This window comes from Coturnix japonica, chromosome Z, assembly GCF_001577835.2.
Source record: "Coturnix japonica isolate 7356 chromosome Z, Coturnix japonica 2.1, whole genome shotgun sequence".
NCBI classification, from domain to species: domain Eukaryota; kingdom Metazoa; phylum Chordata; class Aves; order Galliformes; family Phasianidae; genus Coturnix; species Coturnix japonica.
In genome coordinates, this window is record NC_029547.1 from 51,343,252 (window position 1) to 51,367,723 (window position 24,472).

Here is a 24,472-nt window from a genome sequence, read left to right on the forward strand (position 1 = left end):
CTACCCAAAGTAATTCTTTGGATAGAGATGCTGTTGTGGGAACATAGTTGCATTGTATGTTTATTTTTTAAGACCTTTTATCTTCAAAATAAGTTTCTATTAGGCATCTAATTCTGCCTGCAACAGTGTCTAGATGCAGTCATTACCAATAGCTTACTTCATGTCCTGACTGGTGAACTACTCTTATGTTCTGCATTTCTAGACTGAGAGGAAAAGTGTGTCCTAGCAGTATATGTAACAAGATTTAGTAAAAGCAATCTGTTCACATGGGCACAAGCACATGTAACAGAGAGGCAGTGCCTTGGATAGCATGAAGGTTGGACAGGTCAGGCTTGGGAAGGACAGATGGTGAGAATTCTCCAACTAACTATGGGCCAGAGTTTCAAAGATAACTTGAGTATCCAAAAGTACTTGCAGAGTTTTCAGAAGTATTCTCTAAGGCTTCTCTTTGGTTGAAGAAAGTAATAATAAATTTGCATTGATAAATACATTCTTCCAGAACAAGCTCTTGAAGTCTTGGCCGACAAGAGCCTGGTCCATAGATTAAATTACAGTCTTGCCCTGAATGTGCAAGAGCCTAAGACAAAGGTGAAGCTTGCCTTCATGTCAATAAGATATGTTTACATGGCATCCCAAGAAGAGTTTGGGAATGCATAAAAGAGAACACAAAGCTGGGAACAACACCTGCATTCTTGCTAAGCCTAATTGGTTTGCTGTGCATACACAGTAATATATGCCCACATGCAGGGGCATATATTAAACCACGTAATACCATCTTTCAGCTCGTTGTACTGTATCTGACATACTGTTCTATTTTGGTATCAGCAGATTTTCTGCTGTTCGCATGCCCTTCTGACTATCCCAGATACAGAAAAAATAGATAGAACACAAATTTAAACTAATTTTATCAGATCAAAAAATGATATTTTTGCATTCTAATTATAGAACAAGTATGAAGAAGCATTATGTCAGTGTATGAGTTCGAAAATATGTGACTTTACCTCTTGTAGGCAGGTTTAAGTATCTTTTGACACAAAAGACTCCCTTTCAAAATCCAAATCTGGATATTCTTTGGGGAGAAAGAAGGTAAAGCTTCACAGTCCACATTTTTTAAAATCCCATGTTAATTATAGTTACCTGTGACCTGAGATCTTGATTTTCCTTCTTTCAGAACTGTGATATTATGTAGACATTATCTCCAGTTTCTCCAGATAGAAGTATTATGAAATATACCTGCATACCTATCATACCTATTCCCAGAGTAATTAAAAACTATGAAAAAAAACCGCAAAAGTTTTCCCATGTTTCTATTGGTTTGTGGTGAAGAGTGAAGCCAAGATGCAGTATTTGTTACTTAAAGGGAAAAAAAGGTAGCTAAGAGCAAGTCTTAAGATATCATTTTGTAGGAAAAATCATGTTGATGTCTTTTATGTATATATATGTATATGTATACATACCATGGTTTTACTTCTGGTCTCACAGCCTGCTGTGAGCTGGATTACAGAAGATTTCTCAGATACCTAAGCAAGAATCTAGAAATGATGCATCTCCCTCACTCTGTGAAATGAACTCGATAAATATGAAATGTCTTACTTTAATTTTTTGTTTTCTGAATTTTAACTTTTGACAAATTTGACTTGGAATCTAAATATTCTTGTTTACTGTTTTAAATTTCCTGTGTAGAAATCAGAAATAATATCTATATCTGTAGTATCTGAGGGCAAGGATGAGTTTGCCAGGAATAAGAGTGGTTAATTTGTTCAGATGCTGTTCTATCTCCCAGAAAAATAAAAATAGATAAATGAATACATTAAAATATACCAAAGCTATATATTCTTGCTGTAAACGACCACACAGCCTGTACCTTTGTCACAGAGTTATCTAGATCAATCTATGTCCATGACAGGCGGTCAGTAGGCCTGTGGGCCCCCCAGCCCCCAACAGATAGGAAAGGAAAAAGGGAAAGGGGTAGGGAGATGGGAGCTGGGCTCAAGGAAACAAAAAGAGAAGCGGCAATGATCTAAGAAGGAAAACTTGTTTTACTAACTATGATACTGGAATACAAGATAACACAATGTAATACCAATGTAATCAAGGCTAATAAGTCAAGTAAAATAAGAGAGAGAGTTTTCTGAAGACCAAGAAGCCTACTTTGAAATGGAAGGTGCCACAGCTTGGAAGCACACCCACACCTGCTGCCAGGCAGTGAGAGAGAGCCAGTGTCACTTCTGTGACATATTTCCCTCTCCAACTGTGAGTTCCTCCAGGGCATGTAGTTCTTCTCTGTGCTCCACATGATGTTATGATGTGGAATACCAATAGCAAAAGTTACAAAACCATGACAACCTTTCAAGTCCAGGAAACCTCAATAGCTTTAGCTTCATTTAATGGTAGCCCTGCAGTTTTAGTATGTCTTCATTTTGCAGTTTGCTTTTTTAATGTACCTGTGTGTGACTGATAAAGCAAGGAGGAGAAGAGAACTGTTGTCCAAATTCCCTGCTTCAAGAAGAAGCAGCAAGCATGTATCAGTTTATTTTTAGCAGTCAGTTTCCTTTATTCCTAAAGGCTGAAATTTGAACAGCAACTCTGCTATCAGTCAACGTGCTGCTGGTCTCTGGTGGTCTCTTTGCATGTCATAAGCAGCGTGATTGGTGCCGAACTGAAAGGGCTTTCTGAAGCAAAACATTAAAATTTGTTCTCAAGATTTCTGCCTGATTTTTGTGAACTCTGTCATGAGGTCTGACCCCTCTGTCATTACATGCTTTCTGATGGATCTTCTAGATCTTGCCTTTCCACCTCATATGAAAATTACATTGGTTGGTTATACTCTGTACTGGTCATTGAAAAAAACAATAAACAGCAATAATATATTTTCATATGGTGGCAGCCGCTCAAATGCAACTAATTATTTTAAAAGCTGTTGAAAATATGGAATTTGTATCAAATGTGCCCTCTAGACGATTCACTGCCTTATTTGTCAGTGAGGTAAAGACTTCACTAATAATAATTGTGCTTAGGTTTTACTTTAAAAAGAATTCCACAGCTGTAAATGCAATTAAATGCCTATTTTCCATGATGGTATTCTGGAAACAGTTGGACCCACATTCAACATTTAAAGAAACTAACTAGACTCTTAAAGAAACTAACTAGAAACTAATTCTTTGCCGAAAAGTTTCAACCAAGCCACTGCTTCTGTCCCAGTATGAAATGTTTTTCTAAGTGTACTTATTTCATATTTTTTTATTCTTCAACCTGTATCTCTGTCTTAGTTTCAACTGGGAAAGATTTTTCTTTTTTCTTCTTTTAACTTCAAAGCATCCGGTATGATGCTCTGTTTTGGTTCTAGGAGAAAAACAATCTTGATAACCTCCAATGCTTATAACTTGTTACTAAGCAGAGCTGTACAGAGCCAAGGCCATTAACAGCAAAGGTCCAAGGAGCTGGGAGGGAACAGAATCAAGACAGCTTCCTCAAAGTGGCCAAATAGATATACCACACCAGGCAGAAGGAGTTCTGAAGAGGGTGGGAGATCATCTTGCACACTTCCCTGCTCAGGGGCTAGCTGGGCGTCAGAGGGATTCCTTGTTCATCACTTGTTTAATACATTTATATATATATATGTCTTTCTCATAATTGCTATCCTTCTGTTCTCTATCTTAGTAAATAGTTTTATCTCAACATGCAGGTTCTACCTATTTTTTTTTTTTTTTTTTTTTTCAGTTCTCTCCCCCATCTCACTGGGAAGTGGGGGAGTGAGCAAATAACTCTGCAGTGCTGTGCTACCTTCCAGGTTAAAACACAAGTCTCTTGTCGCCATACAATAAGGGTGGAGTTATAACAGCAATTCAGTCTTCCTTTGGCTTCAACCCCTCTAAGTAATTGGAACAATGAGAAAAGATCTACCTTTCTTTACATCAAAAATGTTTTGAAACATTGGCTTTGTACTGCTGTATAAAGAATATTTTTGCTAAAATACAATTCATTGAATTTAATAGTTTTACCATGTTTTCACACTGTAAGTCCGTCTTTTCTGGTTACTGAGTTTCCCTCATGGTGCCCAAAGTTTTGATGGATTTCTGCTTTCTGTTGTCACTCTGCTGTTTTATCTAACAGGTTAAGTCAAATGTTACTCCACAGATGCACTCCCTGGTTCTGTGTTTGCCTTCAGAAAAAAGATAATTTTGTGAGAAGTCTCTCTGCAGTCATATTGTTAACTTCAGGAAGGTAGATTCCTAGTAAACATATTGAAATATTTTGGCAGGAGTTATACTGTTTGTAAGAGTAGCTATTAAGAAATACAAATGCCTGTCAATATGTTCTGTGAAATACTGCTAAAAGCATGTTATTAAGGTTTGCTCCAGCCCCAGTAAACCCAGCCCTTGTTTTTGACTCTTATCTCTGGAGTGTTTTGAGAGCAGGTTATAATCCATAGATTATATTCCAGTCTACCTTTTATTTTCTTTCGATAGCTGATATATATATATATATATATATATTAAAAATAAATTAAAAAGAAAGAAAAAGTGAAATTCTTTCCCTGGGCATGTGCATAACTGCAACCATTCACTTCTGTTTACTGTGAAAGACTCATCCCAGATTGGCACTGTAAACCCTTAATAGAGATAATGGGGATTTACAAGTGATGAAACTAACAATGCAGGAGTTTTATTACATAGTCGGTTCCTGAGCATGTAAAGCCTCTGCTCTGACTGCAGTAAGTAATAAAGAAAATACAGCCTTGATATACTTACAGATGAGTATCTAGATGAACATGAGTCTCTTTGATACCTAGAAGGAATTATTTCTGGTTGAAATATTGTATTTTGTAATTGTAATTGTATAACTATCTAGTGTTCTAACTTTAGGTAATTTTGAATGAGTACAATTACAGAATGAAAAATGTTCATGCACCCCAAAGCACATTTTATGTACCTGAAGAAGCAAAGGAGATTTGTCTGTTCCCCCCAGTCAGCCTTCTCCCACAGTAGAGTTTGTCAGTGAGTGCTGTGGCTGTTCAGTTCATGTATGTCCATGTGGATTTTTTTTGGCCAGAAAAGCTCAGTTCGCAAGTGCACGTTTCCAATCAGAGGTTCAGCAATGTCTTGTAATGAAAGTCTTGAACTACTGTGTCGATAATGGATTCAGTTTTCCATACTGTTTCCGAGGCTACCAGATCATTTTAGAGACCACAGATAGTTGCCAGGTACAGGATTTTATTGTTTCATTTTTCCTTGATCCATGTTTCTCATGGTAAGTTTGTATTTTAATGTTTCATTTTCTCGCTGTTCTTTATGTGCATTTCAGTGTTTGTTCAAGTTCATTTAATCATATGCAACTAATATAAGAGGCTGTGTAATGTTGTTGTTAGTTCTGTTGGCAGGGGGAGAAGTGAAACAGGGAAAACCAAAATTGCTTTTTCAAAAATTCCCTTAAGTAGTGTTAGTGTGTATCATTCTGCAAAAGCAGCATATGCCATTACGTGTGCATCTGTTACCATTTACTCTCAGAGTAATTCTTCATAATGCGGTTTACTTGTGTACTGACAAACAACTTAAAAATGGCTCAAGATGGCTGTTATAAATTCATGATAGTGTGAAGATTAACATTAAAATGCAGAGAAAATTTCTGGATTTGTCTTAACTAAATTTATGTTTTTATTTCCCTGAAGTTTCAGACCCAGAGCTTACGTCTCTCAGACCTGCACAGAAAATCTCAGCTATGGAGAGGAATAGTCAGCATTACCTTGATAGAAGGCCGTGAACTTAAGGCAATGGATGCAAATGGACTAAGTGATCCTTACGTGAAGTTCCGGCTGGGGCATCAGAAGTACAAGAGCAAGGTAATTTTAGCTGTTACCTAAATTGCACAATAGACTGTGTTTGAAATTTTCTGTTTCTTCCTGGATGGGTTTTTTTTTGCTTGTTTGCTTGTTTGATTTATTGGTTTTGATTTTTTTTTTTTCCCCCCCATGATTATGTAGATTGTGTCTGGGGATTCATTGACAGCAAAAAAGACTGCTAAAAAAGAAAGTGAGTAAGGAGGTGTATTTATAATATACAAGAAGAAACTGTATTTTCCAGAAAGACTGGAAAGACAGGAAAAGACAGGCTTTTCCTGCTATTGGCCATTTGTTGCAGGGGACAATTGTAGAATGATTGTGGAAAGGAGATACCACCTTTGAGATTTTCTATAGTGATGCAAGTAGCCTTGGATCCTTTGCACAGACTTATGATTAGAATGTCATATTTGTATCTTCATTTTCTTCATTGTGTCCTTGCAAAAAGTTTCATTAATTTTTTATATATGTATGTATTTAACAAACATGGAGGATAGATAATGGAGGAAATGATTGAAGAGAGCTCCTTGGCTTTCCTGTTTTTATTTTTTATTCTCCTATTTCCTACTGGTACCACTGATGATGCATTTTCCTCTCTCTATGCCCATGGTAGCCCTTGTAGTTTTGAGAGCTAGAAGTAAGCCAAAGTAAGGAGGACAGAAGTGTTTAGGTGTCATTTTTGCAGATCTCTGAGCCAGCCACGGGGCTTTATAATCTAAGTTAGTCTTATGGATAAATAGTAGATTCCCACAAGCTTCTCATAAATTGTGAGTTCTTCTCAAAATCATAATCTCAGAATTTGCCATGGCAAACATAAAAAGATGCTGCTTCCTCTATAGACAGGAAGAGTGAAGATAGGAGTACCTTAATTTTTACATTACCACCAGAAGATAATTGAGGTTCCGCTGAAACCTCATGCCTTCTGTGCCATACATCCCATCTCTCTGTCTGTAGTGGTGGTTTGTTTTTATAACTCCCATCTTATCTTGAACAGGAAAATTGGTACTTTGAACATTTTGTCAGGAATCACATAGGGGTTTTAAGTAGGTGTGAAATGCTTTTATTTATTTTATTTTATTTTATTTTATTATTTTATTTTATTTTATTATTTTATTTTATTTTATTTTATTTTATTTTATTTTATTTTGTTTTCTGCTCTTTAACTACTGTGTTTGATTAAGCTTTTGAAAATGTATCTTGGTATTTCTAAAATTGCAGGGAAGACAATTCTGTCAGGAGTCCTAATTTAGATCACAGTCTGTCTCCTGCATTTGAACTGCTTACTGAGGAAGTCAGGTCCAGTTTTGTTTCTGTATATGTATTTATTATTTTCAGTTTCGCCTGAGATATTAGAGACAGCTTCACTTTCATTATTTGGTTTCCGAAAATGAGAAAAAGTAAATAAATCTGTTTTCTACCAAGCATTTACATTATTTATTTTCAGTAACACATTTTGAGGCAAACAGAGAGATATTTTTCAGAGGTTTAATTCTGAATGATCATTGTTTGTAATCATTTTGCCTAATGGGCACAAAATGACAAGCATATTTAGAAATTTATATCAAATTTTATGTCAGAAATCGTAATGTTTCAACAGCACCAATAGAAAACACATGGTCTAAATGGCATATCTTCACCCTCAATATCCTGTAGATACTATTTAACACTATCTTCAATTTATTTATTTTATGAGAAACAATTCACATGTTTTCTTCTGTAAAAAAAGTAAGCCTGATAGGAAATGTAAATTCATTGCATTAAACTTGCTTGCTAGTTGTTTTCATACACATGTTCAATATATGGGCATGTATTTGTTCCTTTGATCAACTTTCAGTATCTTTGTTGCATTATGATGGGTGGAGTGACTGTTCTTTACCTTTTTTTTTTGTGGTATGAATTGGATCTGCATAGGTCTTATGCGATCAATGTTATACACATGCATATATACACACATATATTAGCATTTGACCTCTTCACCCTTTTTTTAATTCTTGGTGTTAAGCAATTTATGGTGCATAGTACTGAGATTACACCTCTAAAATGGCATCAGGACCCTTCTGTAGCAGGGAGTTCCTATCAAATGCCTGAGAATGCAGTTAGCTGGAATTCTGTGCTTTTGTTTACTCTTACCCACTCCTGAGTACATCTCTACCAACTTTTTCACCTCAGTTGTCACTCAGTTTTGTGATGTTATTCAGTTTGAAAAAAAAGGAAAAAAAGAGTGTTTTATTTTGTTTTGTTTTGTTTTGTTTATTATTAATCTCACATACTTTCTCATGTACAAAACCAAACTAGGAAATCAAGTCTCATGCTTTTAGGAATTTAACACTTCAATAGCACCACTATCTCTTAATCATTGTTAATGTTGATATTTTTTCAAGGCAGTGGTACTCATCAACATAGAGAAGAGTGGTATCTTCATAAGCAAGGTACTAGGCAGCTTCAACTTTTGCTTAGGATGAGTGTGGCAACAGCTTTTGCATTTTGGTTATGAAAACTGCAAGCTTTCTGTCCTGCAGAGCATCTTTACAAGTACATAGGCTGAAGTCTGTTGAAGTATGATTTTTGTAAGTAGTTGGCCTTAAAACGATTCAGAATACTACTTTTATATGAGATGCTTAGGAAGAGGAGTAACCTGTGGAATTCTGCGTGTCTTTTCCTCCAATTCTTGTTTTTTAAAATGAAAGTGAAAGAATATTCTTTCATAGCGTGTAGGCCATGGTTTCATTTTTCTCCAAGTGCTTCTGAAGCTAGGGAAGGAGGAGGTCATCAAATTGTTTCTGTTTAAGTCTTTTCAGTCACCATCTACTTGTCATTTCAGGTGCTTTGTTTTCCTTTAGGCTGAGGCACTTTGTAGCTAACTGTCACTCAATATAGGGCATGATTATTCTGCAGAAAAATGGTTCCATTCCCAGGGTAAGCCCTTTGTTCTGGATGCTTTTGAAGGTGACAGGCTGTAAGATTTTGGAGGTTGCTGATGTGTCACATAAGTATGAGAGAGCTGGCCAATAGTCTTTTTTAATTACTGCTTTTAAAATTCTCCCTCCTTAAGATTATTGTGCTGCAAAAAAAAAAAAAAAACAAAAAAAAAAACAACCTTCCTGGACAGACTCAAATATCAAATATAAAATCTAAAGTTTAAAAAACAGTGTGCCTACACAATGTAGTATGACTTTCTTTTTGTGCTCTTTTCAGATTATGCCAAAAACTTTGAATCCTCAGTGGAGGGAGCAGTTTGACTTTCATCTCTATGAAGAACGAGGTGGAATTATTGATATTACCGTGTGGGACAAAGATGCTGGCAAAAAGGATGATTTTATTGGCAGGTTTGTGCAATTACAGCCTTCTAGTTCTCTGGGGGCGAGAACAGATGATTAAAATGAGCCTTGGCGAGGAAACTGTTTCTTATGACCATTTGTTCTTGCCTTTTTATTTTATTTTATTTTATTTTTAAGGTGACAGAGGGTTTTTTACGAGGTATAAGTACAGTTTGCTGTGTTGATTTTATTCTTTAATTTGATGGTGTAAAATAATTTGTATTGACCAGTAGGTGGCAGCTTTTACCAATTGATAGGAATAGGTTTTCCAAAATCCCATGGTTAGAACTCTAATCAAGATTCAGGAGGTTCCATATTGCAAAATATGGCTAGAAGGAGAAATAATTCTCACAACATGTGATACACACATAAGATCAAAATGTTGAGCTTATTGTTTTAATCTACTTTGTGAATTAAATTAGAGCTCTCTTGGGCTACATACAATTAAAGAAATCTGTGTGATACTGCTTTTTTTATGGTGTTAGAAAATATAATATAATATATGTTATATATATAATATATATAATATATATATGGCATTAGCTGTTATCTAATAAGGGGGGAAAAACGTTTATTAACTGGAGACAACCCAGTAGTAAGAATCAAGTAATTTCTACATTTCATTAAAGCACATGAAGTGTGATAGTATGGGAAATCTTCACTCGAAAAATGCTCAGAGCCTTTCGCTTTTCTTAAGTTTTTTAAATCTTGCTTTGTTATTTTTTGTTTGCCTGGATATGTACTTTTTGTATAGCATAAATACCAAAAAACTCCTTCCTCTGATAAAGCTCATCTTCAGTGTTTCTGCAGTACTGAATTGACGTTAACAAAATCCATGGTATTTCTACCAAAATCTCTCTGCTCTTTATTTATTTATTTGTTTATTTTGACATTTCTGGCTACCAGTGTGCTTATAATCCTTCTTCACTTTGTCCTTTCAGACACTTCTCTCATTTCACCTTCAGGTGGTTGCATATCTCTGGATAATGTTACCTGCAAACACATTACTTTCCATGAAGATTTCCATGAAAAATTTAGTCATTTGTCAAAATCAATCTGAACACAAAGATAGGTCTTAATACTCACTCTCCCTAACACTCTTTTCCAGTCACTGTGCATGAAAATCACTGACACTTGACAGCTGTACTTTGCAGGGACCTCTCTATCCCATTTTCTCAATTTGAGGCTGTTTCTGAAGGCTGTATATACTTTGGTGAGGACTTGTTCTGTGCATATACTATGATAAATACGTACTGATTTTATAAAGTGCATAGTAAACTTCTGTGGTTTTTTTCAAGGCACATAAATTAAACTGAATGTTTTGACTCAGTGTCCAGGAATGGTGAGCATGTAGAAAGGAAATAAAAGTCTTCCTGGTGGTGTTCTAGTGTAAGCTCAGCGATGGAAAATAATCTTTTTTATCTTGTTATGATCTTCCTACCTTCTTGAATAAAGTTCAAGTAGTAGCTACTGTGTTACATAGAAATAATTTTATTAAATTAAATGAGAGTAAAAACTATTTTGTCTTGAGAAATTTCCATCTGATCAAACTATGGTTAGGGAGAAGGTGTAGTTGTTGAAAGAGATCTTAGGTACTGAAAGAAACAACAAAACAGAGTGCTGAGAAAACACTGTGAAAAAGGTTGTTTAGGAGCAGTTCAGGAAGGTCATTGGAATTTCCTGTGCAAAATCTATTGGTGAGCTGCTTTGCTAAGGAGTGTCCCAAAAGCTAGTTAAGTTTCCAGAATAAACTGATTACGAGGATGGAAAACAGGAGCGTTCCTGTTCCCTCAGCATCTTGATTTGTCATGGCTGCACTCTCATGTCCCCCATCCAAGCTTGTGCTCTGCTGGCTCATGGGCCACCAGAGATGCTGTTGTACTCCAGGGCTGTTGTAACAGTATGGGAGCTGCTATGTTTACTAAGCTTCTGCAAGGTAATGTTCCTGGTTGGAGGATTACAGAACAAGCACCATGTGCCTTGCAGAAATGAGTACTGGAAGTCCCCTTGAATTGAGTTACTTGTCCACTGCTAAGCTCACAGTTTTATTCATGTTTATAATTTATGTCACATTTTCTTCCTAGGCATTGTATTCTGTCTCAGTTACACATCAGTGAAATTTAAAAAATAATAATTATTATTAAAAAAATTAAAAAGTAAATCAAGACTCTGTGGGCCTTGTGTATATTATCATAATCATTAGTTTGGAGCATGGTGGAGAGCAGGAATGAAGTCAGGATGTGGCAAAGTGGAGACTTCAAGAGCTAGGGCTTGCTATATTTTTGAGGGTGTGAAGGTAAAGAAAAGATATTAGAGAAGTCTGAGGACATGGAAGTGATATACTGGCTTTGGGGCTATGTGAGATGAGGAGAACGGTAGTAGAAAAGGGACTTCTAAGAAAGAGGAAAGTATTAAGAGTGTGAGAGTGACAGCATGGCATCCTAATTCAGAGGAGAAAGATGTAGCTGTCACAGAACTAGCATAAAGTTCCACCTTTGTCTTGGTACCCAGACAAGTTCAGTGTGGTGATTCTTGAAATGAGATGCTGATTGCTTTATTTCCATTCTTGACTTTGAGCATTATGTGTTCATCAAACACATTTGAGTTGCAATTGCATGTGTTCCCCATGTGACTATAAAGAAAGTAGAGCATTGTGAGCTTCCGTCTAAGAATACCTTCCCAAAAAGAAGTCTGAGAACCATTTCAGTGTTTATTTTAGAATTTCAAAAGCCTCCAAAAAGATCTCATACAAAAACTTGGAGAAGAGTATATTTGCTGATGATTTGTATGACAGAACTTGACCATAATAGAGTTTCACACAGCAGATCAAATTCTGCTGTTCTTCAGAAGAATATTTAAACAAAAAACTTAAGAACCAATTTTATAAGGTTTAAAGATTATTTGGTTTGGAAAGTATTAGTCCTTAAGACAGCCTTTTTACATTCCAGTGAACATGAGAACTTACAGCATTAGTCATTATTTCATCTGATAGGTAGAAATACATATGTACATATGGATATTGTTCAGTCTGAGTGCATTTAATATTCACATGTTTTTTTCACTGAGTAAATCATTTCCATGTTGAGTCAATATACTACTGTGATTAAAAACACACACTGCAATAATTTTATGTAGATAATTCCAAGATCAAAACAGAGGTGAAATGATATTAATCTTTGTGTAATTATTTAACTTCCTTATCATCTGCATTTTCGGAGGCGATCCTGACTGTCACCTTTACCATAATCAGCTAATAAATCCTCATGATTGTTACACCTTTATGCAGAGCAGTAATCTGAACAAATTGGCTGCTGACAGCTGCAATAAATTGCCAAGAATGAGTGCTGTCAGAGAACAAGTTGTTTCTGTGAACATACAGGATAAGTAAATCCCATGTCATGCAGTTTTATTCGGCTGAGATTATTTGCAACCCAGCACAGCAGAATTTATAGCATTATTTATTGGTCTGAAAAATGCACGTTTATCTTTAAAATGACATTGAGTTTTTACTCCTATCTTATGCTACAAAATACCTGTAAACTTTGTCTAAGCATATTTTCTGTAAATGTTACTATCTTTTATCAAGTCTGATGCCAGTGAAGAACAGCAGAAGACCTTCTGTATTTTAAACTCATTAAACCTATGTATTATATATATCGGAAAAAAGTGAAATGTCCCATAATCTCTCAGAACATTGTTATTGAAATTCAGGCTCTTTCTTCTGTTTGTGCAGATGTGTACATGATATATAGTATTTAAATTCATCCTCTTAAAATGGGTGTTAAAAAATCCAAAAGTAAAATACTGAAAATTAAGTACTTTTTTTTTTTTTTTAACAGCTAATCAGTTATATTTTGTCTGTTTAATTTTTTCATAGTAGTGAAGCAATAGAGGGTTTTTCAGGTGCACATAAAAGGAAGCACAGTGAGAGCCATACTACTGCATTATTAATCTGAAGACACAGCAATATACTACTCACAGCTCTAAACTGAAGTGGGATTTTAAAATAAAATATTTATGCCTTTTTCAGTATTATTTTTCTACTCAAACTTACATAATTTCACTACAAGATCCTGAATACAGTAAGCAGAGAACTGAATAGTGGTGCTTAGCTGAAATGATATTCCTGCATGCACATAAAGTTAAGGGAAGGTCTCTAAACATGGAAGTTTGGCAGAATTCTATGGAAATAGAGTGTTCAAGGATTTTTTTTTCCTGCATTTTTAGATATGTTAATATGATGGTGTTATATTAGAATTACATATTATTGGAAATATTGATTTTCCCTTTTTTTTTTTTTAATTTTTATTTCACATGGTGGTTATTAAATTTCTGCATGTCACTGTAGCTCTGAAAAGTTATTTTCAAAGTTTAAATTTATTCTTTAATATTCCATTGTAATTTGTGTTTTTGTCTTTTTCTATCTGTGTACATGTGTGAATTACACAGCAGTTCTGTGTAAACACAGACAAATGCACAACCAATGGCCTGTGTGTATTATACATGATGATTAAAGTTAAATCATTATGGATGCTTTTTTCTGTGTAAGAGCATATTGCCAAAAGCATTAACATCAAAAAATGCTTCTGGCAGGCCTGCCCTTGACAAATTTTAATATACGTTGTGTTATTCACAAATTTATTGAGAATTGTTTCTTTATACTTCTACAAATTTAGTAGTAACTGAGACAGATAATGCTGCATGCACATTGCTTTTATAGATCTTTCTTCTGTCCTGCATGTCCTGCATGTGGAAATTACTCTGCCAAGAAATAAGAGAAAGGGAGAATGATTAGTTAAATGGCTGCCTAGCTCTGTGGTCTATGGTATTAAATAAACAGAACAATCTGTGGTGTAGATACAAGTTTGTGAGGTTTTCTGGAAGATATGGATTGTAGTCATGTGAAAGATCTTGAAAGTTCTTTGAGCTACCTCATGTACTGTAGAGCCGGGTAGGGTGAAAAAAACAAATGTTTCTCAAAGCAGAGGATTGTTTAGCAAAGCAAATAATTTGTCTTGAGGTAAAACAACTACACAATGATAGCACTTACATTGCACGTCTATAGCAGATGACTGTGCCGCAAAGATGATATAGGAAGTATTGCATAATAAAACATCCACAAGTCCTACTTACTGTCTACACAATTTCAGACATAAATCTGTAGTGTTATGGCGAAAAGCTATGCTTAAAAAATGTTGATATGTCATTTCAAAATCCATCAGCAGGATTTTATGGCATGGGCTGTATTTCTTCCACCTAGGCATACAGAATTGTCTGCATTCAGGTCTGGGCAGTGAGGATGCTCCGAATTTCATGCAGCTCTCATACTTCCATTATCTTGATGGACTTACCACATGCTGCAAGGCTCTTTTCTGCTTCTCGTGTTTTGCTACTTGGCTCCTGATGCCCTTACAGCTTCCCCAGCTGCTGTCACACTTCCTGTCACTGTCCCACTTAGCTGAGCCACCACTCCGACACCTTGGGTAACTTTGCTGGTTTTCAGACTGCCTCCTCTCTTCACCACCTATCACAAGAACCATGTGGGGTCTGTAATTTCATTTCTTTCTCATTATCTCTCTGCTTAAAAATGACACTCTCTTGTTCTTCCAAGAACTTCATGTAACTGCAGTCCTGTCTGTTTGAGCCATATCATTTTCTGTCATGTCTTGCAGAATTTCCGTTCTCCGTTTGTTTCCCAGTTTTACTGAAACATTTTACTCAGCACATAAAGGCTACGGAGTCTCACAAATTGTAGCAGTTCATGGCTCACTTCTTCTGATGTATGTCCAGCTCAGTTCTAATTGCAGAATTGCACAGTTTCCTCTCCTGGGCGTCCTTTGGAGCAGCATAGACCTGGATCACAGCGGAGTTAAAAGGCTGTCTTTCTGAACAAGTCATGACGATAATTAAGTTACCTGGGTTGTAGCCAAGTGGTGCTTTTCTGTCCCTATCACTTAGGATTGTGCCAATTCCTCTTTCATGCTTTATTTTGTCATGTGAGAAAATGATCTCGCTATCTGCTGCCTCTCCCTTGCCTGGCCACCTGGCTTTTAAGAGGCCTTCTATGTCATGTCGCTACCTTTGTATCTCATTCATTAGCAAGGATATTTCACCAGGGTGCCAAAGCGGTCTTACATTCCAGGTTCTGTTAGAACTAGAGAGGGGAGGCGATTTTTGTCTCTTAGACCTGCTGATAATAAAATACTACACATAGCTCTGGTTTCCATACTTTAAAAAGGATGCAGGAAAATTTCACTGGATCAGAAAAGTTACAAAAAGTCATTTGAGGGCTGTAGGAGATGTGTTCCAAGGAAATACATAGGGAGCTGTAGGTGTTTAGCATATCAAAAGGAAGATCAAGAAGAGATATGCTTATGGTATGTGAGTACCTTCACTAGAAGAAAATAAGGGGGACCGACGGCTTTTTTAACCTAGCAGAGAAAGGTATAAAAAGAACCAAAGGACAGATATATTCAAATTAAAAATAAATCAGAAATTTCTCTTCCTAGCAGTCTGGGTAATTAACACACTGAAGACATTTTCAGAGGAGGTGTTGGATTCCCCTTGTATCTCCAAATCCTCCTTTCTAGGAGCAGCACCATGTTTTTGCAGCTACTCATCTATCTTATTTTGGTTTATGAACTTGACACACTTATATGACTTTTTCTCCCTTCACTTCTCTCCAGACCTGAAAATCCAGATCCAGGTGTTGCTTGTTAGTGCTCATGTGCATGGTGTGGGAGGATGTATCTCCATTTCTCATCCTGGACATGTCAGCTAGCCAGCAGCGTTGTTCCATTGTCCCTTCCCAGCACTTCTAGCACAGTTGCAGCTGTGTGATGAAAGATCTTCATAACGTGGAGTAGAAAAGTAATGAAAATACTCAGACTTCTCTATAAGCTAACATTCACCAAAGTTGATATACAGCTGTGCTTGAAAATGTCTGTGGAATTAAAGGCTATTTTTTCCATAGATTTTCCTGATGATCACTTCACCAAAGATGAACTTTTCCTCTCACCAGCAGTGTATAAATAATAGTGTGATAAGAAACTGAAACTGAAGTCTTCCAAGTTCACTGTTTTTCGGTTTGGTTTGGTTTGGTTTGTGGTTTTTTGTTTTGTTTTGGTTTGGTTTTTTTCACTTTATTTGTAGGAAAAATCAATAGAAAAAAAGGTTTGGTAGATTTTACTACTGGTGCTAGTGAAAGTTATTCCAGGATAGGTTTAGTTTAGATAATACCTTACTGAACAGGCTTACTGCTTGTTTTTGTTCTCATGCTAAGAAAAGGAAAAGCTAAGAAAAGTGTTTGGTTTTTTTTTCCTTTTCAGGTAAATTTGATATAAAAGAAACATAGTTGTTTATTTGTTTTCCAGGAAAAGCTACTAATGGAAAGGATCACATTTTTTGTTACAGTGTAATTGTAAATTGAATGTTTTGTCTTTGAATTGAAGAGTGTGCTGCTGATGCAGTTGCCTTGGTAATGCTTGTGAAGTCTCAGCATCTTCTGTGAGTTAGGTGCAAGCCAGCTGCATCTCCTGCAAGGTTTTCCCCTTGCCTACAGGAGGGGATGTGACATAGGATGAGAAATACACTTTCACCTGGCTTAGTAAGGATGTTGGTGCTTCCAACCAGGATTCTTATAAAGCACAGTAGCAGAATTCCATAATGAAATAATCTCTGATTTTTATGAAATTATCTGAAGAGTGTTCAGAGGATATTCTCCATGTAAAATGATAAAGGATTTCACCAGTAAACATTTCCACGTCACTTCCAGCCCCTTTTATGCTTTTAGAAAATAACAAACTGATTCATGGAGATGCATCAAAAAGACAACAGAGACACATTTTGTGGTTAGTGTCTCATAGATATGCCGCAGTTCGGACTATTTTTATACCTGTAGGAAAATCACACAGGTAGAATTGAATTGTCAGCTTGTTATCCTAAACAAAGAATAGCAGGAGCTGTAATGTTGCAAAGAGTGCTGTAACTTCCTGAGACCTTGAAATGTGTTGTTCTGACATAAACACTGTAGTTTTACATTCACTGCAATTCTACAGGGCTTCTGTTTTGTGTCTTTTTGCTTCAAGTGGCATCATTTTCTGGTTTTGAGTGAGATAAGTATTATTTCTGCATTTCTTGTATTGTAATGACTTTCTGATGATTGTACTGACCTTAGTAGAGTTTAAAGTGGTCCTTCCAATAATCATTGATTAGGGCTGCAGTATTGTTGCAAAGGCGTTTCTGAGAGATATCTATTTTGAAGTAATCTAGAAGGAATGTCCTTAAGTTCCACCCTGCAGGTTCAGGTTGGATATTAGGAAAAACTTATCCATAACAGTGATAATGCACTGAAAAAGGCCCAGTGAGGTGGTAGAGTCACTGTCCCTGGTGCTGATCAAGAAACGTGGTGGGAATGGTTGAGCTGTGTTAGTGACTGGGCTATGTGATCTCAGTGGTCTTTTCCAGCCTTAATGATTCTGTGATAATATTTAGTACTAGTCAGCTTAACCTACTTTAACATAATCAAGCATTCAAAGTTATTCATTATCTTAAGGAGAGTATTACAACCTCCACTGCAGCCAAAAGAGAAGTCTAATTGCCTGTGAGTAGGTATGAAACTTTGATTGTGAACCTGCACTGACTGCAGCACTTTTAATATCTTGCTAATCTTGTTAATTTCATTTCTAACTCCTTATCTTCCAGAGAGTTCGAAACAAAAGGAAAACACTAAATTCACGATCAGTTTCAAATTTTCTCATTGTAAAATAAACTTTGTTACTGTATGAGTTTTATAGTAGTTTGATTTTGACAGCAACACAAAAGACAGTAAATGTGGTTTGTTTCTTTTTAATGAAATTTTCCTCTAGCAAATCTAATCTGCCTGTGGTAGTATAGTACTTGTTTTTTAAGGATGAATTTATTCTGATAATTGGCAATTTCCTGTCCTTAAATGCCTATTTATTCATGTCTGCCACCTTTTTTTTTTTTTTTTTTTTTTTTTTATTGGCCCTGTGGTCACCACATTAACTATCTCATCAAAATCAATTGACATTTTATGAAAAGAGTTTCGTAGATCATTAGTTTAGTGAGAGTGGCATATAGAGCACATACTCATCGCATTACATAATCACTGTTACAAGTAAAGTATGCGGTTGCTTAACTAAATATAGAATGAATCCATACGCCTTACTTAAATATTGGTTTTGGTTTTATTCAGAGTAATGAATTGGCAAAATGCTACTGGAGATCCTTAAAGTATCTTAATTGCTAACAGTTCTTTTTTACAGAAATTCCTCTACGGGGCAGGATGGCATCATGTGAGGCATAGGCACTGAATTTCTAGGCAGGTTCAGAGTTGAAATCTAGAAAACTTGAAACTCATGAAGTATAGACATGAACATATTAATACTTCTGAAGGTATCCACAGAGTGTTCACAGGCTGTACTGTTTTAACTGAATAGTGGTCTGTGTTTTTTTTTGTTGTTGTTTGTTTTTTGGTTTTTTTTGGTTTTTTTTTTTTGTCAGCTCCTTGTTAGCAAGAGCAACATTTTTACTTTAGTAGTTCTATATTTCATTTCTGAAGTCATTTCAGCAGCAGCAAAACTGACACATATGGAGCCATTCTTCATTAATTCAGTGCATGTTATATCCTGTGCAGCCAGGGTTATTCAGAGAGGGATCAAGCATGGAGGATTGTCTTTAGACACTGTTTGTGCAGTTATAAGCAGTCCTTGCTCATTACAACATGAGACATCTTACTATACAGGGGCTTGTGGCATCAGATTTTATCCTTGATGCTTGCATGAAGCTTTGACCCTGAGCCATGCACAGCTTACTGCAAGAGAGCTGTGCCTTTTGGGTGGTGCTCTAGTCCTGCTTTTGTGTGTTCAGTCATGTTGACTCCATAACAGTTAAGTCCACACAAGAAACTTTTTCTTTTATTTGTGTTAGAGGGGATTTTTACTATTGCTAGATGAGTGGTATCAAAAATATTCGTACCAAAACTTACGTGTTATTTTTATACAAGAGTCATAATTAAAAACTATGGTCTGTTTCTGAATGTGAATTTTTAAAACTCTCTTTTTGTGAGCTCACGTGCTGCATTTTAGATAACCTTGTTTCTAGTGTCTAAGTGTTCCTTTTAGTATTTTAATGTACACATCTATAACAAGTTATAGATTTAAAAAAAGGCATATGGCACAGTCTGAAGAGAAATCGTTCCAGAAACTGAGAAGGATTTCATACTGACTTTCAGGTTTCGGGGGATGGGGGTTGTTTGTTTGTTTGTTTGTTTGTGCAGCTGAATGCAAGTAAGCCAATGAACTGTTGTTTAATGTGACAAAAACTATATACTGATGAAAAATGTGTTTCTAGATGCCAGGTTGACCTGTCAACCCTAAGTAAAGAACAGACTCACAAACTGGAGATGCCACTGGAGGAAGGGGAAGGATGCCTGGTGTTGCTGGTCACTCTGACAGCCTCAGCGGCTGTCACCATCTCTGACCTCTCTGTCAACTCCTTGGAGGACCCGAAGGAGCGAGAGGAAATACTGAAGAGATATGTATGGAGTTCTCTTTTGCCTTTTGTCTGTGAAATGTTTGCTTCTATAAATACTAAGTATTGGAGAAAGAAGTCTAAATACTATATCCCATGCATCCTTACCATGTTCAACCAATGACAGTCGTTTAAACTAGTCATTAATATTATTGCAGCTGAAATGTTATGATCAAAAAGGCTGCAGATTTTCTGTATACAGTAAGGTAATTTTTACATAGTGTTTCAGCTATTTTAATTAACTTTGGGACATAAAGAAGTTAATTTCATTGCCTTACAGATCATTTTTACCAAGTGCAAGATAACTGAGGGATTATTTAATGGCTGTGCAATTTCTAGTGAGTGTTTATGTCAACTATTCCTAGATCCTATAGGCTGGGGATTTTAAGCATAGTCTAAAAGAGGGTGAGATTTTAACTCTATGTTAGATAATTTGTATTTTGTATCATCAAAATAATTGTTTTAAGCAGCATTTCTATTTCAAGATATTCTGGAACAAATTATTTTAATTTCCCAGCATCCTCACATTACACAGCAGCTCTGCAGTTTTATCAAAGGAACAGAGAGGGGAGCTCTTACTCCAGCATTTGTTAATACCTAAATTACTAAAAGTAACTGTCTCACTACACACAGAGAAGAGCAGGGGGGGGCTGAGAAAGAGAGGGGGGGTTAAGGGGGGGAACCTATTTCCACTTAAAATTACAAAGCTTTTATTGTACGATGCTGCCAGGTGTTTAGAAAGGCTTCTCTAGACACTCAGCCATTAAACCAAGCTCTGACTAACAAAGAGCCGCTTAATTTTTTTTTTTATTATTTTTTTTTTTAGATTTTAAAATATTCCTATTCCATGACTGACAACCTTTCAACAACTGAATTTAATAAAGATGTACCTTATCAGTCTGTGCAGATAACGTGAAGTGCTAGTACTAATGCTGTACAATATTCTTCAAACAGATTAGCAGGATGTGCGCTTCAGCAAATTTATTCTGGTTATCTCCACTGAATCAGCTGTCTGCTAATGCTTGTACAACTCGTACACCAATAGTGTTATCATAAACACAGTTTAATAGAGGTGACTTAGTGAGGCTAAACATAATATTCCTAAACCAACTGAGAACTAAAGTCTTGTGCAAAATCTCTGAAAAATAATTGCAATTAGGAGAATTACTTCGTATTTGGGAAGCCACTGAGACAGCCTGTCACTGTCAGAATAGATCTTTATAAGTATAATAAATTTCTGGTGGATAGATTTTTGAGGTGACATGCTTCTAGCTACCAGATGTAACAATACCATATTTCTGTGGATTATGCTGTGGGAAGATGCGATGAGAGTCAAGTGATACTGATGGTTTTGAGAATTTAGAAGCAATATTGCAACGTTATGACTGTGTTATTAATCAGTTTTCATAAATACTCTCTTTTTTTTTTTTTTCTCTCTCCCTAGTGTAAAACATAAAATCGATCTATTTGTTTCCTTTTCTTCCACATTCTTGGAAGTGTGTCATTTTTCTTATATTTACAGTAGTGTACGTGTTTGAAAAGGTCTGGTTTTGTGGAGGGTGTTCATATCGCAGTAGAAGGAATTTCTCATTATATGTTTTTGAAAATTACAGCATTGATACCCATTTTGAAAAATATTACAGTTTTTATTAAAACGACCTATGGACAGCAGCAGAAAGAGATGACAAGGTTTAGCAAAATATTCAAATAGTTTATTTTCACTTGATGTTTGATTTGAGCCTTTACTGTTCATATATCTTCTTCAGTGCAGATTAAAAGAATGAATCTGTAATTAGCAAGATGTACTATTTCCATTCATTCTCTGTATTTTGGGGCTTATTTTTTGTTCTCTTAAAAAATCTAGCTTTCTACTGGAGAAATGTATTTTGCACCCTTTCCACAGCCAAAAAACAGTTAATGAGCTGACCTTACCATCAGATCAAATAGCCTTGGAAAATGACTCTATTACTGTCATTTAACCATTTGTAGCTGAACATCAGAGGCCTTACTAAATTAAATCATGCATTATGTGTCTTGAAGCCTATTATTTTTACCCAGCGATATGTCTGTAAAAGATTTAATTCCTTTTGGGGTGAGGAAGGGAGGGGGCGCATAATGTACATGATCCGAATAGAGAGATTGTATGACCTTTTCAGAATCGCATGCGGTGTGCTTGAACCCACAGTCCCCCTTGTCACCATTTAAAAACCAAAAAAAAAACGAGGGAAAAAGGGGGGGTTAAGTTGTTAGAGAAGGAATGTTGTTTTAGCATTCCTATTTTCTTATTATGACATTTCACAGTCATCCGATTTAATGTCCCTTGACCAGATTGTCCACCGTGAGACGATGGGCTTGAAATGTTATTTAGAGCATTGATAAAAGGTGAGCAGTTCTAAGATGACAGCGAGTCATAAGGCTGGTGGTGTGACATTAAAAAACCACGTAAAAAAAAAAAAGCTTTTCTCATAACAGAGATGAATAAGGACGTCATGGTGTGGATCACCTTGCTTGTCAATCAGTACTAGCCCCTCAGTGTATCTCGATGCCATAGGATGGGGTATTGCTTCTCCCATAATAGAGCTGAACTGAGATGCTCTCCCTGACAGCTGCTGCAGCCATACAGAAAATATATTATACAGCCTTTCATTAAAAAAATATAAAGAGGACCCATCTCCAGAGCATTTCAATCTTTCCCATCTATTGAGGCTGAAAAGATTCACTGCAAATCACAGATTCCTCTGCTATGGAAATTTCAGGCTTCAGAAACCATACAGTTTTTGAGGCCTTCTAAAACGTTTAATCGTAAATAAGGGACAGCAGCTATTCATCCCTGAATAAACACGTTACCTACACAGTTTACATATTTAAGGGTAACTTATATGTTACAAGTTATTTGCTTTCTCACCTAGATTACAGCTAGCCCTGTTGTATGCAATTTCAGTAGTCTCAACCATCACAGCTTATGGTAAATTAGTCTAAAGTTGCTGATCGCTTAAACTAAAGTTCAAAAATAATTGTTTTGTGGGATGTTAACTAAGGTTAGCAAAGTAAGATACAGTGGTAGTGCTTTTCTTTTCCTTTTCTTTTCTTTTCTTTTCTTTTCTTTTCTGGTTTTTACTTTTCTATTTCTTTTCTTTTTCTTTTCATTCTTCTTTTTCTTTTCTTTTCTTTTCTTTTCTTTTCTTTTTCTTTCTTTTTCTTTTCTATCTTTCTTTTCTTTTCATTTTCTTTTCTTTTCTTTTCTTTTCTTTTCCGGTTTTGCTTTTCTTTTTCTTTTTCTTCCCAGAACATGCATTTTGCAGGGTGTAATCTTGAGGGAAATCCTAGGTACAGCTTTCTGGAAGGGAAGCAGTTGTTTGTTTGTCTTGATTCATGTTTGGGTTTTTGTTTTGTTTTCTTTCTGAAGCTATCAGTTTGTTTCAGTTATTCCGAAACTTAGGTAAAATGTGGAAACATGCTTGTAAATCCTTTCACTTCTATCTAGGTGTTAGAGCAGAATTATCTGTTACAGTATGAGTTCTGATAAGAAGCTTCCAAACCTTGATCATTATTGTTGTGAGAGATGGTGCCAGTGCCAGCATGCTTTTGAACTGCAGCACTGCTATCTGTACCACCACTTCTGCCACTCTCAGCTTGTGTGTAAGCACATAAGCAGAGGATTGAATCTGTGCTGATTGAAGCTGACTACCAGTAGTTTTAAGCCCTATTTCTGATGTTAAACATACTAAATACAATTAAAAACTGTTAATGATTATGCTGATATAACATGCATGTGTATATTTGTATGTATGCTGCATGCAAGATATTGCATTTAACTGGATTCGGGATACCAAGGTCAAACCTCCACTGTAAACAATAACTAGTCAACTGGGGCTTGTGAAATTAATATCAGAGTGTGATCTGACTGCTACAATTGTCTTATTAACAGAAATACAGGAATGTGTATTGTATGTCAAACATTTTAATAAGTATGCTATCTATATATAAAGGTATTCCGTATTTTTCTTTTGCAATATCTGATATTACCTTCAAGGAGAAGCTGTGATTTTCAGATAAGTGATGTGATTCTGTTTTTTCTTAACAGTCAGTTTCAGCTTCATGATATATTTCACAATTTTGACCTTGTGTTTACCTAATGGTTGCACATTCTAGGAATCTAGACAGCAGCATCAGGTAGAAAAGGCTTCAAATGCTGCTGTACCTTCTCATAACCAACCAAAATATTGTGGATCATGCCTGTGGCCTTTTCTAATATTTTAGATGTTAAAATGCTTACAATTAAGGGTAGGTGACAGCACTTACGTACATGACTTGCAAAAACTTTAAAAATTGTTGAAGCATACGATTTAAAATGTATTTAAAAATATAATTGTAGATTCCTCTTTTGGATTTTTTCTCATAGGTTCTGAAGAAAGTAAACAGTATTGTAAAATTTGCTGTTAATTGGTTGCATAATCAAAATCCCACTTGATGTTTCAGCATTTGAAGCCGAACAACTTTTAAATCATAGTCATCTTAAAAAATCTGGCATAACACACTCAGATGCTGCAGTACTCCCAGGTTATTACTCTTAGGCATTTGAAAAAAATAAAAGAGAATGCAGTTTCCAAGCAGCTTTCAAAAATGATGCAGGGTGTGTAAATCCAATTGTCAGTCTACTCCTCAGTTTTTCTTCCTTTTTTAGAATACATGCTGATATTGAATAAAATAATGGTAGAAGAAAAGATTTATAGTAAAAGCATTTTGCCATTTAAATAGAACTATC

The 24,472-nt window shown here is 35.8% G+C and overlaps 1 protein-coding gene across 1 annotated transcript in view; it reads left to right on the top strand.

The window, feature by feature from the left end:
* MCTP1 (multiple C2 and transmembrane domain containing 1) overlaps positions 1-24,472 on the top strand; it is a 240,760-nt gene that overhangs the window by 109,350 nt on the left and 106,938 nt on the right. The window contains exons 7-9 of the mRNA XM_032441507.1: positions 5,669-5,839; positions 9,032-9,162; positions 19,528-19,822. Coding sequence (XP_032297398.1) covers positions 5,669-5,839; positions 9,032-9,162; positions 19,528-19,822 — 597 coding nt within the window. The remainder of the gene's footprint in view (positions 1-5,668; positions 5,840-9,031; positions 9,163-19,527; positions 19,823-24,472) is intronic.